Here is an 18,135-nt window from a genome sequence, read left to right on the forward strand (position 1 = left end):
GTTTTCCTGGGAAGAGTCCACATGCTCTAGCCTGTTTGCTTTTGGCTGGACTGCAAGATGGCATTGAAAACTGAAGGCTTGAAAGGCAGTTGAAGTGCCAATGTTTAGACTTCACCCATGCAATCAGAAAGAAAACAGAGAATTTTATTTCATTTGCCATTAACTTCACAAGCGAGTTCGACCTCTCAATTTGCTACTCTCATTTAGCAAAGCATCCAAATTGTAGGTTCTCAAAAGTAAACAAGAATTATGCTCAGTTGTATTTAGAGTATCAGATACTCCAATTTCCATAGCATAGGAACAAGATTTGAAATCGGTGTTTTCATCTTTGGAGATTTTGTTTGAAACATTGTGGTTCAGAATGAGGGCATTTCATCTTATGTTCCGTATTTTGAACTAATATATTCTAAGCTAGCAACGTTTTGAGGTTGGAGGTTAATGGTTAATTGAAAACAGGTGTTTTCAAGGTACACGTTGTAGGTTTTTCACTAAACCAACCACGTTAAGGGTGGTAGTGATGTATTCCACTGTTTTTCATAAAATCATAAGACAACTTGATGAAAATGTGTGAATATTACGAGAATGTGTGGAGGTTAGAGGGAAGGGTTACTTTTGACCTCTTGCTGCAGTGTTTTAGGTGCCATTTTTGACTGCGTCCTTGTTAGTTCATATTGGAAACGGAGGAAAGAAATAGGAGAGTAGGATATCTGAATCTTCATGACTTTCGCTTCCATCATTACAGGTTCTCCAGCTGCACGCCTTCCTATTCCAGCAAAAAAGCCTAATCTTGTTGGCAAACCTGGAGGATTAGGTGGGTAACTTGTTAATTAAACCTAAAAGTTGAAAGACTTTTGTCCACCTCATGGAACCCCATAATCTGCAAAATGAAAAGTACAATGTGAATTAATTTGTGAATTAACACTAAACGACTTGGTAAGGTGCTATGATTTAAAACATTTTATGTATACACTTTCATATAAACAGCAGACAAGATGACAGGCCTGAATCAGGACAAAGCTTCCATCTTGAAACCCAAGCTCCCACCTGTTACAGCAAAACCATCCAAACCAAAAACAACATCTTCTCCTGCAGTGACAGGTTTGGTTTAATAGGAAGTTTTATATGATTCTTCAATATTCTGCGGAAGGTTGAACATTTTTTGAATAGTCTTTTACATGGTGTATAAAAATACACTTTGTTTGGTGTCCTAGCACCCCGATTTGAAACATGGGAGAACTCCTCAGTATTCAGCTCTGTTCCTGCTTCTAAAGTTGATGCCATGGGAAAAGAACGTTACATCGGTAAGTGAACTTTCTTTACTACTGTAGCTGTGCTTGCCAAGTGCTCTGAGTGACGCAAATTTGAGTTTCAGAGAATTTAATCACCAATGTGTTGTTGTTTTCCAGCTCCACATGTGGTCTATAAGACGGATAAGAAGCCAGATGAACCCTGCTCCATCACCACCTCTCTGAGTTACTTCCCTGAGGAGGAGGCTGGAGAACAAAATGTCACCAACCCTCCAAGAACAGCCCCGTCCAACCTCACTGTTGTAACCGTGGAAGGATGCCCCTCATTCATTATTCTTGATTGGGAGAAAACAGATAATGAGACAACAGGTAGGCCTGAAGGAAGGATCATCAAAAGAAAACCATTGTCCTAAGTCCATTGGTTTATACATATTTGTATCTAAGGAATACAATGTGCAATATACTATTGTGACAAATTAAAGGCAAGGTTTAGGGTATGACTGAAACACTGTAGAGTTCAGCTCCAACTTGCTTCGACACACCTGCCTGGAGGTTTCTAGCATGCCTAAGACCTTGATTAGCTGGTTCAGGTGTGTTTAAATAGGGTTGGAGCTAAACTCTACAGGACAGTGGATCTTCAGGGCTGACTTTGGACAGCCCTGCTTTACTTTGATTAAACACTAACCTTCTACGCTTAGTTAGCAAAACACAAATTCTCAACCTCGACTGGTCAAACACTACTTTGAGTTACTCAAACACTCTTGATTTTCATTGGTCATACTCTAACTGTCTACTTTGATCAAACTCTAAACCTTGATCAACTTTGATCAGTCAAACACCAACTCTTGCTTTCAATCAGTCAAACATTTACCCTGTACTTTAATGGGTCAAACATGAACCCTCGACTTTGATGAGTCAAACACTAACCCTGAAATCTGAGTCAGTCAAACCCTAACTCTAGATTTCAATCAGTCTAACACTAACCCTCTACTCTGACTGATCAAACACTAACCTTCTACAATGAGTCAGTAAAACACTAATTCTCAATTTCAATTCATCAAACACTAGATTTTGATCGGTCAAACTCTAACCATCTACTTTAATTGATCGAACTCTAAAGCTCTACTCTGATTTGTCAACTTTGATCAGTCAAATCCCAACCCTTGGCCTTAAACCATCAAACGTTTACTGTCTAAATTGATCAGTGAAACACCAACTTTCCATTTTATTTGGTCAAAAACACTCTATTCTGATTGATCAAACAGTAACCTTTTACATTGAGTCAGTAAAACACTAATTGTCAACACACACTACTTTAAATTATTTAAACACACACGATTTTGAACATACACTAACCGTCTACTTTGATAAATCAAACTCTAAACCTCTACTTTAATTGGTCAACTTTGATCAGTCAAACATTAACTCTCGCTTTCAATCAGTCAAAAACAAGCCTTCTACTTTGATTTGTCAGCTTCGATCAGTCAAATACTAACCCTTGACCTTAATCCATCAAACACTCGCCCTCTAATTTCATTGGTCAGTTCTGATCAGTCAAACACTAACCTTTGATTTATTTGGTCAAAAACTAACCTTCTATTTTGATTGATCACACAGTAACCCTCTACTTTGAGTCTCTCAAACAATAACTATCAACTTCTATCGGTCAAACATCAACTCTTTACTTTGATCAATCAAATACTAACTCTCAACTTCAGTCGGACAAACACTAACCCTCTAATCTGATTGGTCAAACACTCTTTTGAGTTTCTCAAACTCACTCGATTTTGATTGGTCAAATTCTAACCATCTACTTTGATAAAACTCTACACTGTTGGAAAAAAAAAAAAAAACAGCATATGCTGGTTAGGTATGTTTTGAAGCATTGCTGCTGGTTTGAGCTGGTTTAAACTGGTCCTTAGCTGGTTTAAGGTTTTTAACTGGTCCTAAACAACTAGCTCCTACTCAGGACCAGCTTAGGACCAGCACAAGACCAGCCAAAACCAGCTCATGACCTGCTTAAACCAGTTCAAACCAGCAGTCATGCTTCAAAACAATCCTAACCAACATATGCTGGATTTTTCAACAGGGTAAACCTCTACTTTGGCTGGTTAAAATTTATTGATCAAACACTATCTCTCGCTTTCAATCAGTCAACCACTAACCCTGTACTTTGACCGGTCAAACATGAACCCTCAACTTTGTTGAGTCAAACAATAACCCCCAACTTTAGGAGTCTAACCCTGAGTCAATCAAACACTCGAGACTTTAGGCGGTCAAATACTAACTCTCAACTTTAATCAATCCCCAATCCATTTCCTTTTTATTTGTCTTTTTTTCCACAGAATATGAGGTTATCTCAACTACTAAAGGTCCTGATGGTGAACAGGTTTCCATTCTGACCACCAACCAGACTCATACAGCTGTGGAGAACCTCAAACCAGAGAGCAGGTACAGTCTCAATACAGAACTCCAACCTCTCTATGTAAGGCCCTCCCTGCTAAATTTGATAGATGTATTTTAGCTGAGATGGGTGTCAAATACCAGTGGTGTTAGGTCCTGAGGTCTGGACAAGGTGTTGGATGTGTGCACTGTGGTCTGGCTGTAGGGGAGCCGCCACGCTTGCTAGCTTTTTAATGAGGCTGAATATAGGCTCAAGATCTGGTGACACAATATAAACCAGTGCTTCCTATGGACTGCGACTCGAGGCACGTGGGTCTCGGTAATGTCTCTACATCACACATGGAGGATCCATTAAAGGGGGCAACAGACTTTGAGTGCTCAGACTCTGCAGAATAAATATATCAAGTGTCAGGGCTTAGAAGACGGGAAATAAGAACCTCATTTTGCTTGGAATTTGACAACAACCCACCAGGTTTCCAACAGAGAAATCTTTTTTAAACTAATTTTAAATTAAGCAGATTCTCTGCTCTGTCAAGAGTGTAACATTAGATCCGAAATGAATATACCTAATGGTTTTACATGGATCAAAGCAGAAATGTAATGTCTCATCACCTGTATTTGTCTTACCTTACAGTTATGAATTCAAGGTGAAGCCCAAGAATGAACTCGGCGAAGGGCCGCCCAGCGAACCAGTGACCTTCAATACAGAGTCTGGTAATGCATTTTCTTTTCTTTTTTTCATGTAGAATTACTTCTTAGGAAAAAAGGAAAACATCTTCACTGCTAATTTGAAAAACATTTGTCTCTAAAACAAAGCCATGTGATGCAATCAGAAAAGTAATGTGGTGCCTCGTGACTATGTGTCGAGGTCAATTAGTCTCTTATATCAGATAATTTGACCCTTTTCAGACATGGCAAGGTTGTAAAACTTCATGTGGTGTAACTCCCTGGAACACTTAATGACATTTTTGAATTAATCATTGATGATATCTGTAAAATAATAATAAAAAATCTAAAGTATATTTAGAAACTTGAGATGTGTACAGAAAACGCTCATTTTGAAACATACAAATCTGTGAATATGAAAAGCATATTTTTGGCATGTGTTTTAAACTAGAAAAAGAATTTAATCCTCAGCTTATCTTGTTTTAGGCATACTTTAAAATAAATGCCATTTTAATGTAAAAGATATGCCCTGGAGCTATTTGAATGGAAGTTTATTTTAGCCATAGTTTAACCATGAGTCACTGTATCCCAACCAAATCCCAGTATTAACATAAAATATGTTTTGAAAGTCGTACATTAGGCATAAAATGCCAATATCCCCAGGGGAAGAACTGCAAATTGCTTCGCCGTGGCTTTGCATGCGGTCCTGCTGTCTGCGTCAGCCAATATTTGTGATCTCTCCTTTATCTCTCAGAGATATATGTAATGAGTTGTTTGCCGTTAACATAATGACTCCAGCATGTCCCCATACTGTTGTAATGTTTGGCCCCATCACTGCCGGCAGATGCACCCCTGGAGTGCTGTCACACAGCCAACCTTTCCCTGTCTTACAAGCTCACTAACAACATATCATAAAAAGAAACAAATAAAGACCCATATCATCCACATGTTTTATGGGAGGGGGCTTTAGTTTTAAACCTCGCTTTGGCCTGCGTGAATAAAGAGACTAGCAACAGAATGGAAAGCAGGGCAAAGGCAACTAGGAAGGAAAGACAGTCCATATGTGTGATGACGGGAAAGAAATAGAGGAAAACTGAATGATGAGATTTTACCGCCAAAGCCCCCGAGGCTCAGTCTCTCCCCTATAGCTTTGGCAGGTCCGGCAGGTTAGTTCATGCCAGCTGATCTCTCTTCATAAGGGAGATTCAAAATCCGCTGGAAAAGCGCAGTATTTTCTGCTTGTTGGAATTTATTGTACTTTTTTTTTTTGCTTGAGGCACTCTGCCCACCCATGGATAGCCAATGCAGAGTTGGCTGATTTGTGTCAGTAACTTTCCTACGCTCTACAGATCATTTTGATAGTCTCTATGACCAGGTGGCTCTAAAACAAAACCATAATTTCTGATATCTCCTCATTCTCGCCCTGTTTTCTCTTGCAGCGGATCCGCGAGTGAGCGAGAACGTCTCAGGTACGTGTTCCTTCTTTGCACCCTATTTCTCTCAGGTGACAAATTCCTATCTGTTGAATAAATGGATAATGTAACAAGCAGTCCTAGTAGAGGAAAGTCAGAAAAAGAACGGCTGAAGGAGCTGGGGAGACTTCCTATGAGTTCACTTCTTCCATACCAAGTTCTCAGCCAGACAAAACATTTACCCAAGAGTGGCAAATGGATAACACCATGCTTCTCCATCCCTGTGCCTCTGTACTTTCTCGCACTCATTGAGCTGCAAGAAAGGGCCAGTTTGATATCCATCTCCTTCGATTTCTTCCTGTGTATTGTCTACTCTAGTCAAAATTGACAGAGAAATGGAACAATGGCTATAGAGTGGAAAATTAGCCAATAGTAAGACAAGGTTATGACGGGAGCCAATGGAAACAGACACTCATGGAGCAGCCCCTCAGCTCTTAATGTCCAGAAGGCCTTTGCTAACACGTGTATAAACAAAAGCAGGGTCTGTACTCCAGTGATCTTTTTAGAAGTCCACTGAAAAAAACAATGTTTTGCATAGTCTGTGCCAGAACGTAATATCTGGCCTCGTCAGTTTGTAAAATAACATCCTGGGGTTTCTCGGCATGCCATACAGGTAAAGATGCCATTTGGACCCAGTTCCCATTCAAAACCGACTCCTATTCCGAGTGCAATGGGAAGCAGTATGTCAAGAGGACGTGGTACCGCAAATTTGTTGGCATCCAACTCTGCAACTCCCTACGGTACAAGATCTACCTGAGCGACTCCCTCAATGGTCAGTCTTCCGAAAACTGATCCATACATTGGGTTAATTTTGTGCTAGAGTAGATTACAAGTTTTTTTCTTATCCCTTCAGGTAAATTCTACAATATTGGAGACCAGACGGGTCATGGTGAAGACCATTGCCAGTTTGTGGACTCATTCCTTGATGGCAGAACGGGTACTCAGCTTCCTGCAGACCAGCTACCAACCAGGCCAGGTATTTACACTACAAGAAACCACAAATAGGATGGTATTGTGCCTTGATGGAAGAAATCTCAATATGTACTCACCTTTTTGGTGTTCCAAAAGTCAGAATTGTGTGATATAAACTCACAGTTCCAAGTTATAAAGTCAGTATTGCATGATATAAATGTACAATTGAGAGAAAAAAAATCTCACAATTCTGAGAAATAAAGTCAGAATTGTCAGAACTTTTTCTCAGAGTTGTGAGTTTAGATCACGCAATTGTGACTTTTTTTTTTCGCAATTCTGATTTTATAACAGAATTGTGAGTCTTTTTTTCCCTCATAAAATTGAACTTTATCACTCGCATTTCTAAGCTTTTTTTGTCTCGGTTCAGACTCTTTTTCTTAAAATTGTGAGAAATTAAGTCAGAATCACGAGATATAAACTTGCAGTTCTGAATTTTTAATATTTTATATAAACTTGCAGTTGCAGGTTATAGAGTCAGTAGTGCGTGATATAAACTCGAAATGACAAGAAAAAACTTTTTTCTCTGAATTGTGAGTTTAAATCTTTTTTATATTTTATAATTTCATAACACGCAGTTGAGAGTTACTTCAGAATTATGAGATATAAAATTCTGAGAACATATCAGTCTATTTTTCCTCTCAGAATTGGATTTTCTGAGGTTTTATTTCACAATTCTGAGAAAAAAAAGTCAGAATTACAAGTGTATATCTTGCAATTCTAACTTTATAACTCACAATTGTAAATTTATATATATATATATCTTACAATTACGAGAAAAAAAAGTCAGAATTGTGAAATACAAACTAGCAACTGCAAGATAAAAAGTCAGAATTGTGAGTTTATATCATGCAATTCTGAGAAAAAAAAAGTTATATCTTGTGATTCTGACTTTATAACTCACAATTGTGGGTTTACATATCTGACAATTCTGAGAAAAAATATATATAATTTCGCATTTGTAAGAAAAACAGTCAGAATTGCAAGTTTTCAGCTCGCAATTCTGCCTTTATAACTTGCATGTGCAGGTGTATATATCTGACAATTCTGAAAAAAGTTAGAATTGTGAGAAAATATCAGAATTGCAAGATATAAACTCACATTTGCAAAAAAAAAAAAAAAAATAATAATAATAATAATAATACCAAGGTTTTTATCTCGCACTTCTGACTATAACTTGCAATTGTGGGTTTATATAACTGACAATTCTGAAAAAAAAGTTAGAATTGCGAGAAAAAAAAAAAAAAAAACCGGAATTGCAATATATATACTTGCATTTGTGAGAAAAACAGTCATAATAGTGAGTTTTTATCTTGCAGTTCTAACTTTATAACTTGTGGGTTTATATATCTGACAATTCTGAGAAAAAAAAAAAGAGTAAAAATCTGAATTGCAAGATAAACTTACATTTGCGAGAAAAACAGTCATTATAGCGAGTTTATATCTCTGACAATTCTGAGAAAAAAGAATTGCGAGAAAAAAAAACAGAATTGCGACATATAAACTCACATTTGTGAGAAAAACAGTCATAAGAGCGAGTTTTTATCTCGCAATTCTGACTTTATAACTCACGGGTTTATATATCTGACAATTCTGAAAAAAAAATTTAATTGTAAGAAAAAATATATATAATTTCTAAATATAAGCTTGCATTTGTGGGTTTATATATCTGACAATTCTGAAAAAAAAAGAATTGTGAGAAAAAAACAGAATTGCGTGTTATAAACTCGCATTTGCATGAAAAAGTCAAAATTGCAAGTTTTTATCTCATAATTCTGACTTTATAACTCGCATTTGCAGGTTTATATATCTGACAATTCTGAGAAAAAAGAATTGCGAGAAAAAAAAACAGAATTGCGAGATATAAACTCATATTTGCATGAAAAACAGTCATAATTGCGAGTTTTTATCTCGCAGTTCTGACTTTGTAACTCACTGTTTTATGTATCTGACAATTCTGAGAAAAAAGTTACAACTGCAAGAAAAAAAATCAGAATTTCTAAATATAAACTCGCAATTGTGGGTTTAAAAAAAAAGTTAAAAAAGTTAAAATTTCAAGGAAAACAAAACAGAAATGTGAGATATAAACTCACATTTGCACGAAAAACAGTCACAATAGCGAGTTTTTATCTCGCAATTCTGACTTTATAACTTGAGGGTTTATATATCTGACAATTCTGAGAAAAAAAGTTAGAATTGCGAGAAAAAAATCGGAATTTCTCAATATAAACTCGCATTTGTGGGTTTGTATATCTGACAATTCTGAGAAAAAAGAATTGCGAGAAAAAAACAGAATTGCGAGATATAAACTTGCATTTGCACGAAAAACAGTCATAATTGCGGGTTTTTATCTCACAATTCTGACTTTATAACTCGCATTTGCAGGTTTATATATCTAACAATTCTGAAAAAAAGTTAGAATTGTGAGAAAAAAAAAATGGAATTGCGAGATATAAACTCACATTTGCACGAAATAGCTCGCGGGTTTATCTGACAATTCTGAGAAAAAAAGAATGAAATGATCACTGGTTTGAGTCTAATGCTTTTCCTGCTGATTTTCAGGTTTCTACAGAGCAATGAGACAAGAGCCAGTCCACTTCGGCCAGATAGGTGGAAACTCCCATATCACCTACGTCGCATGGTACGAATGCGGTACGCCAATCCCAGGGAAATGGTAGGACCGGAGTGAGCGTCTGCAAGGAACCCTAAAGAGTAGCTCTCATTGGTTGGGGTTGGTGCGTGCTAAGGTCACATGACAGGCTTTTTTTCTGTTTTCTCCCCACCAATGACGGTGAGTTTGGTCACTCCTCAGCCTACGTCACCAAAGTTCGTACCATGTATAATAGTGTACAGGTTTAAAGAGTCAGGGAATACTTTTGAGTGCATTTGTGACATGTAATAGCAAAACAGTGCCTCATCTTGTTATTTATCATACAGTAACTAAAAGTTTTTTTTTAAAAAAGAATAAAAAAATAGCTCATTATGAGGAAAAACACTTCGGATATGTTGAAGTGATGAACATAAGAAAAAGCAAGGTAAGAATACTTGTTTAAATATTGGGAAGCTGGCTCCCTGAAACTATTTTGATATTTTGTGTAATATTATTTATCGAAGTTTGTGGTTTCTTCACTGGCTTTCTTCCAGTGAGAAAGATCCAGGCTTTTATTAAGCGCTTTAAAGACAGCCTGGGCTTTTGTCTACCACCAGAGGCAGCTGTATTAGTTTAGCTCTCTGATATGTCAGATGATATGTATAGCTGGGACTCTTTGCTACGTTGCTTTTACGAACACATTGTACTGGCTCGACAAGTCAGGATACCCACACTAGAATAGAAACAACGGACTCAAGACGACGACACGTCTATGTTTACAACGGGTTGGGATGAACATAATCATTTCCTTCACACGCGCACACATCTACACACGTACACATGCAAATTAACATTCACTCAGACGCTTTGTACCATGGCTGTAGTCTTCCAATGTAAGTCCTGGTATATTTGATGGTTCTAGATCGTAAGGACGACCTTACGCTTGCAATTTGCACAGCACAAATATATTTATATGTATATGGAGAGAGTATTTTTTCAGGAAACCTTTGAGAGAATTAAAACGAACCCTTCCCCTCAAGCTTGTGAAACAGGATACAAGTTTAAATAAAAACACTTTTTATGTTTTCAAGAACTTTCAAGGAGTCTTGAAGATCGTAATACTTGTAGAGCTTGTCCGGGTCCCATATTTTGTACAGTTTTGTCCCTGCCAAGCCCTTGGCAGAGTTTCTCTGGCTTATCCGTATTTTCATGGAATTTGTTTGTAAGATGAAACTGTTGTTTGTTGTTGTTCTGGATTTGTTTTCTTCTGTATGTATTTTACAATAATAAAAAACAGAAGTTTTGTTTCTTTTTTAATCCTCTGCGTCCTGTCTTTGTTGTAGCGTAGCTTTTTATAGATTTTTTTAGAGAATACGATGAAACGCAGTCTCTCAGGTGGGTCGGTTAACTCTTGGAACTCTGGGAATTTGACCGCCATTAAACTCCACTCATCTCACCAACTCAAATTATAAAAATAAACATCAATACATGCTTTACTGCATTACTATACTTTTCCAGAGCTAGAAAAAGAGAGGAGTTGGCCCTGCCAAACCCAATACAGGGACATTCTCCGAAAACCACAAAGCTTGAGGGAAAAAAAAAAGACTATAAAATTCAAAATGCCTCTCGGTGACTTTATTAGGTTTCCAACCAAAAGAAAGAATGGGAGAGCGTATATAAGAGAGATATAAAGATATAAACGTTAGTTTGGGTTGACGACAGAATTAAAGACAGATATTCTCCATCCAAATAAGCACAAATGGCAAAACAATCTGTTTGGTCATAGTTTTCCAAAACTTTACATAAAAACGTCGCTGTTATGCAACCTAACCTTGTAGCCAACTCAATGACGTATGTATGGCTATAGAGCTTGTGGGGAAATGGGTCTGAAGTCCAGATTTTCAGAAGACACTGACGGAAAGCTTCGCCTGGTACAACGTTTAATCTAAACTTATCGATTCCAGGCCACCCTCACATCTTTACTTGGCTGTTTTCGACAGCGAGGCGTTCACACAAATCAACAACTCTCTCTCTGCAGACTTTACAGCTCACTTTAATCTTCTCACAGCTGCGTTCAAAGTAGCCACTGCATGGTCCGTGTCAGCAAGAACGCAGCCAGGAAGAATTAAGCGTCCTGCGACCAGTCCAGTGTCCAATTTAGGTCCCAACACGTGCTGGGAGGACCCGGGGAACGATCATAAATACACTTTGGTTTGTTATTAAATAGGCTGTGGGTGTACTGACGAGACTTTGGTTGCAAATTTGCAAATGTGTATACAATGGCTTGCTCAATACAAGCCTGAGGGTTGCTGAAGTACTAAGAGCTGGCAGGAAAATGCTTAGTTTTGGGTTGTTTAAAAAGAAGCTGTGTATACAGGATGCGTTTCTTTCCAAATTTCAACCTTTTTAATCTTGACAAGTCATTTTAAAAACATGGTATTCATGCGAAGACTGCAAGACATTATGCAGTGTCTTTTTTCAATTACACAACTCGACACAATTTAGCATTAAAATCAGGGATGTGGTAGAATTCGAATATCCGAAAAGGAAATGTACTACGGAACCCCTGAAGGGAATGGAAAAAAATATATTTCAATACTTTCTTTCGCAATTATATAATTGGGTAATTATTCTGTTTATAAATTTCGGGCTGTTAATATATGGGGTATTGAAATCGCTTTTAAAAGCAAGCTTGCTTTTTATGTTCACTTTCGAGATTCGCAATCGCACATACTCTGTTTATACTACGGAGTCGCAGTATAGCGCCTTGCGAAAATATTCATACCCCATAGTAGAAGAAAAGCTCAATGCACCAAAATACTAAGTCCCTCAGACTGGGCAGAAGTTTCACCTTCCAACAGGACAATGAGCCTAAGCATAAGCAAGAGTGGCTTATAGACAACTCTGGAGAAACCTGAAAATGTTTGCCAGCCCACATCCAAGGTGACAGAGCTTGAGAGGTGAAGAGGTGAGGTAAAGAATAGCAGATAATTGCCAAATGCAGATGTGCAAAGCTTGTCGCATCATACCCAACAAAACTTGAGGCTATAAATATGTTTCAACTACTAAGGGTATGAATACTTATGCAATGTACTTATTTCAGTGCTTTATTTTTAATAAATTAGCAAAGTTGTCACAAAACAGTTTTTTGCTTTGTCATTATAGTGTATGGAGTGTAAACTGATGTGGGGAAAAGGTCATTTAAAGCAGTTTAACATAAGGCCCCAACATAACAAAACTTGACAAAAAATTGAGGGGTATAAATACTTTCGCAAGGAGCCGCTATTAATACGTGGGGCATTGAAATCGCCTTTGAACATGCGATCACACATACTCTGTTTATACTATGGAGTGCCAGTACAGTGCTTTGCAAAAGTATTCATACCCCTTCTTCATTTTTTCACGTTTTATGTTGCAGCCTTATGTTAAACTGCTTTAAATTACATTTTTCCACATCAGTCTACACTCTACACACCATAATGACAAAGCACAAAGCAGATTTGTAACAACTTTGCAAATTTATCAGAAATAAAAAACTAAAATGATTCCATTGAAATGAATCATACCCTTGTCTAGGACACTTAAAAGTTAGCTCAGAAGCACTCATATCGCTTGTAGATGTTATTACACTTTGAGTGGAGTTAAGCTGTGGCAAATTCATTTGAATGAGTATGATTGAAAAGGCACACACCTCTTAGAAAAGGCTGAAAATGCATATCAGAGCAAAAACCAAGCCCTGAGATCAAAATAACTGCCTGTAGAGCTCATAAACAGGCTTGCATCGAGGAATAGATCTGAGGAAGAGTTCACAAAAAATTCTGCTGCATTGAAGGTTCACAGAAGCATTTAGCCTCCATTATCCATAATGGAAGATGCTTGGAACAACTAGGACTCTCCCTAGAGCTGGCCTCCTGGAGTAGCGTAGAAGGAAAGCTTAGTGCTCCAAAATATTGAGACAGCTTTGAGATAGGATTCACAACCTCAGGCTGGGCAGAAGGTTCACCGTCCAACAGGACAATGAACCTAAGCACACAGCAAGTCTGTGGGGCACTGAAATCGCTTTTGAACCTGCGCTTGCTTTTTACTTTCACAAAATTCACGATCACACATACTATGTTTATACTATGGAGTGGCAGTACAGTGACTTGCAAAAGTATTCATACCCATTCATTTATTCATGTTTTATGTTGCAGCCTTATATTAAACTGCTTTAAATTACATTTTTCCACATCAATCTACACTCTACACACCACAATGACAAAGCACAAAACAGGGTTGTAACAACTTTGCAAATTTATCAGAAATAAAAAAATGGGACTCTCACAAAACTTGAGGGTGTAAATGTGCTTCAACTAAGTACTGAGTTAAGGGTATGAATGCTGATGCAATGTACTTTTTTCAGTATTTTATTTTTAATAAATTTGTAAAGTTGTCACAAATCTGTTTTTTGCTTTGTCATTACAGTGTATGGAGTGTAAACTGATGTGGGAAAAAAATAATTTCAAACAGTTTAACATAAGGCTGCAACATAAAACGTGAAAAAAATGAAGGGGTATGAATACTTTCGCAAGGCACTGTACTTTAACACACATTTTAGAAAATTAGATGTTGCTCAGGATCTGCAAATCATTGAGTAGAGTAGGTTTATGGGAGGGAGGGGTTTTCAGACTGTGAGCTCTGAACCACTTCGAATGAATCGTTTCGAACTCATTGAGAAATGGCTCTAAAATGTACATTCTGAGAGAATTACATTTTCTTCTATGAAAGCCCGTTTCCGCCACTGAATAAAAAATTAAAAAGGTAATTGCAACTTTTTATCTCACTTTTTTTCTCACAATTTAAAGTTTACATCTCACAAGTCTAAGTTTTTTCTTAGAATTGTGTCATATAAACTTGCAATTCTGACTTTTTTCTCAGAACTCTGAGATATAAATGCACAATTGTGAGTTATAAAGTCTTTTAAAGCGAGTCTAAAGTCTGGACTTTTTTCTCGCAATTGTGAGTTTGTATCTTGCAATTCTGTCTTTTTTGCTCAGAATTATGAGATACAACTCACAACTGCGAGTTATAAAGTCCAGTTCTGAAGAGAAAAAAGACTGACATGTTCACAGAATTTCTAGTTTATCTCACACAATTCTGACATCATTTCTCCAAATTGTGAGTTTATATCTCGGAATTCTGACTTATTTTCTCAGAACTGTGAGATTTTAATGCACAACTGTAAGTTATAAAGTGAGAATTGCTAGATATAAGGTCAAAATTGCAAAATATAAACGAACAATTGCGTGTTTATTAGTGTAAGTATATTTTTTCTGCTCAAAAATATTCAAATATCTGATGACTCAATGAATGCAATTCCCCTTTATTCCTTGAGGTGGCACTGTTTAAGGACCCGAATATGTAATAGTGATTGACAAAATATTCATGCATTTAAGGGTTAAACCTGTTGTAGGGGAGGGTGGCGTTTCAGCACTTTTTATGATGGATGGATGCACTTTATTGGACTTCAAAATCTCAACAGCCATTCACTGCCATTAAAAAGCAGGATAAAAGGGATAGCCAGGACACTTTTAATGTAACTCCGATTGTATTAGTCTGAAAGAAGAAAGTCATATACGCCTACACTCTAGGATGGCTTGATGGTGAGTAAATCATGGAGTATTTTTCATTTTTGGGTGAACAATTCCTTAATGAGTCTTCTTACCCAGCAAATATTGCAATTAATTGGGATTCATTTTGATTAACGTTGAGTTTTAAAGCCCTTAACTGTGCGTACAATACAAAGGGTTTTTGGGGTTATAAGATGGATAGGGAAGAGGAGTGAATGTGCTGACTATCCAAACCGAACCAAAATAAACTCCACAGAACATATTAAAATGTGCTGTGGTAATTTTCATGGCTCACTGGAGTACTGCTGAATTGCTCTTTTCATGTGTATGTGTGTACACGTGTGCAAGTGTCCTTGTCACTAAAAGTCCTCGATCAGTTGTGGCGAGATGGATATATGTTTGGTTTTTACCACAGACACATATGCACATCCACACAAGAACCAACATATTTTCAGTGTTATTTAGAAACAGTTACATCTGCTTTCAAGGGCTAACAGAACATGCTAACTAGCAAAACATTGACCCTTTGACACAGACTCCCAGAATTAACTGAAAATCTGCCAGTTGGATTAAAGCGTTCAATATGTAGCATATGGTCTTAGAAGCAGAAGATAGATGAGCACTAAAAAGATTCAGACCATAACACAGAACCATCCTTCACTAGTTTTGTCATTTATCCTATCCTGTTTTGAAATGTAAGTTTCTCCGTTTTTTTTTTTCACCCCCATTTTTATCTGGAGGAGTGTAGTATCCGTTTGTTTTCTTCTTTTTCCTCTTCAAAGACTTCAAACCAGATGTGCATGTGCATTTTGTTCACAAGATGCTTCGTAACCAAGATGGAAATATTGAAGTGGAAGTGAGAGTGTTCTTTATAAACACTTCAAACGCTTTTATAACTATGTTATTTTGCTCATAAGCACCACAGAAAATCTGCTAATCCACCTTGGAATTAAATTCCAAAAAGTTATTAAAGAAATGTTTTAAAGCCAGAGGAAAACGTGGCATGCCACATAGTGTTTGATTATTATTTTTCTCATTTTCCTTCTCTAAATGCAACCATATTCACACAAATATGCTTATTTAATTAGTGTGAATTTGAACTGAATTGGCCACATTCCACAGGATGTTGAACTGCAGTTTGATGGAACTGCTGGAATTTATTCAAAATAATTCCAAGGAAATTCAAAAATCACAATTTCATTACTGCAACATGTTTTGTCATTATGCATTAATTTGAACTATATTATATCCTTGATGATGATAATAATAATAATGATAATGATGATGATGATGATTAATAATAATAATAATAATAATAATAATAATTATTATTATTATTATTCATTGTATTTTATATATTATATAACAACTACATTATAAAAAAAAAACTAAATATATTAAAAATACTAAAATCTACCATTACTAAACTTTACTTTTTCCATCATATTGATATTTACTGTATATATCATTGCAATATAAAATGTCACAGTATTACCATTAACAATTAACTGATAATTATTTTATATGACACATCACATTTATGGTAAAACTGTACATTAATAATAGTAACAATAGTAGTAGTATAATTATTAGTATTATTAAGAAATATTATAATAAATGACAATAATAATAATAATAATAATAATAATAATAATAATAATAATTACATAACAGGGTAGCTGACATTATAAAAAATAAATATTGACATAATTATATATTGATATTAACTGTATATACTGTATTATTATTAATAATTTAGCAGTAACAATAATAAAAACATTACTGGTAGTATAATAATAATAATATAATGATGTCAATAGTTATTTTTATAATGTCAGCTATACTGTTATATAATAATAATTAGTAGTAGTAGTAGCAGTATAGTATTATTAACAAGTAATAATAATAATAATAATAATAATAATAATAATAATAATAATAATAATAATTATTATTATTATTATTATAACAGTTTAGCTGACATTATAAAAATAACTACCAACATCATTATGTATTGGTTTTAACTGTATTCCAAATACTTTTGCAAGAACAACAATAAAAACATTTTTTATTGGCAGTAATAATAATCATAATAATAATAATAATAATAATAATAATAATAATTAGCAGCAGCAGCAGTAGTATAATTATTAGTTAGTATTATTAACAAGGAATAATAATAGTAGTAGTAGTAATAATAATAATAATAATAATAATAATAATAATAATATTAACAATTATTATTATTAAACTTTTTTTCATATTATTTTTTTCGATAAAACTTTGATATAACAACAACAATATTATTATTATTGGTAATAATAACAATAATAATAATAATCAGTAGTAGTAGTAATAGTATAATTATTAGTATTAATTACAAATAAATTTATTATTATTATTATTATTATTATTACAGCATAGCTGACATTACAAAAATACCTACTGACAACATTGCATAACTTATTATTCCTAATACTTTACCATTAAAAATTAATTAATTTAGACGACCATTTGATACAACTATGCTTCCTCTTGTTGGTAATCAATAATAATAATAATAATAATAATAATAATAATACTTCAAAACAACAGAAACTAAAATATAAAATAACAATCAAATTGTACATCTTGTTGTTGTTAGTGTTGTTGATAATATAATAATAACACTAACGCTGCAGCACTGCTCAAGGTTGATGCATTGGTAACATGTTTAATGTAGGGTAACGTAACACATTTGTGTCCCCTCTGATATTCCCAATGCCCACTAAAGTTAATCATCCTGGTCAGAATCTGGACCTACTGATGTTAGATGAACTGAGACCTGGAGGAGATGACAACAGAAGAGAGACTGGTATTACCATTACCATCCTGATGAACTACTCACCAATCAGCCAGCCAATCAACCCAAAGACAAGCACCATCAATCTTGTTTTTGTTTTTTTTCTTTCTTTCTCTCACACGCTTTCTTGTGAGCCAGGCACCTTCTCCAAGCAGGCCACGTCTTTATCCAGCTCCACTCACTCAGGGAATCCCAGCACCGGGAAGATCAGGGTATTTCCTCCATGCGATTTGTCAAATCTCAACCCAGTGGGAGAGACTTGTCAACCTGAAAGAAAAACAGAGGGAGTCAGTATTTCCAATAATTCACTGAGAGTCACCTTCAGCAGAAAAACAGT

At 35.7% G+C, this 18,135-nt stretch overlaps 1 protein-coding gene across 10 annotated transcripts in view; it reads left to right on the top strand.

The window, feature by feature from the left end:
* abi3bpb (ABI family, member 3 (NESH) binding protein b) overlaps nucleotides 1–10,664 on the top strand; it is a 29,255-nt gene extending 18,591 nt beyond the window's left edge. For 8 of the 10 annotated variants that reach the window (XM_051095428.1, XM_051095430.1, XM_051095434.1 and 5 more), the window contains 10 exons: nucleotides 743–811; nucleotides 985–1,098; nucleotides 1,212–1,301; nucleotides 1,407–1,616; nucleotides 3,593–3,698; nucleotides 4,285–4,364; nucleotides 5,756–5,785; nucleotides 6,402–6,560; nucleotides 6,642–6,764; nucleotides 9,320–10,664. In XM_051095428.1, the coding sequence (XP_050951385.1) occupies nucleotides 743–811; nucleotides 985–1,098; nucleotides 1,212–1,301; nucleotides 1,407–1,616; nucleotides 3,593–3,698; nucleotides 4,285–4,364; nucleotides 5,756–5,785; nucleotides 6,402–6,560; nucleotides 6,642–6,764; nucleotides 9,320–9,435 (1,097 nt within the window). In that variant the 3' untranslated portion in view covers nucleotides 9,436–10,664. The remainder of the gene's footprint in view (nucleotides 1–742; nucleotides 812–984; nucleotides 1,099–1,211; nucleotides 1,302–1,406; nucleotides 1,617–3,592; nucleotides 3,699–4,284; nucleotides 4,365–5,755; nucleotides 5,786–6,401; nucleotides 6,561–6,641; nucleotides 6,765–9,319) is intronic. The other 2 variants (XM_051095429.1, XM_051095431.1) reach the window with 1 other exon arrangement.
* Nucleotides 10,665–18,135: the final 7,471 nt, after the last annotated feature.

This window comes from Labeo rohita, chromosome 22 (genome assembly GCF_022985175.1).
Source record: "Labeo rohita strain BAU-BD-2019 chromosome 22, IGBB_LRoh.1.0, whole genome shotgun sequence".
NCBI classification, from domain to species: domain Eukaryota; kingdom Metazoa; phylum Chordata; class Actinopteri; order Cypriniformes; family Cyprinidae; genus Labeo; species Labeo rohita.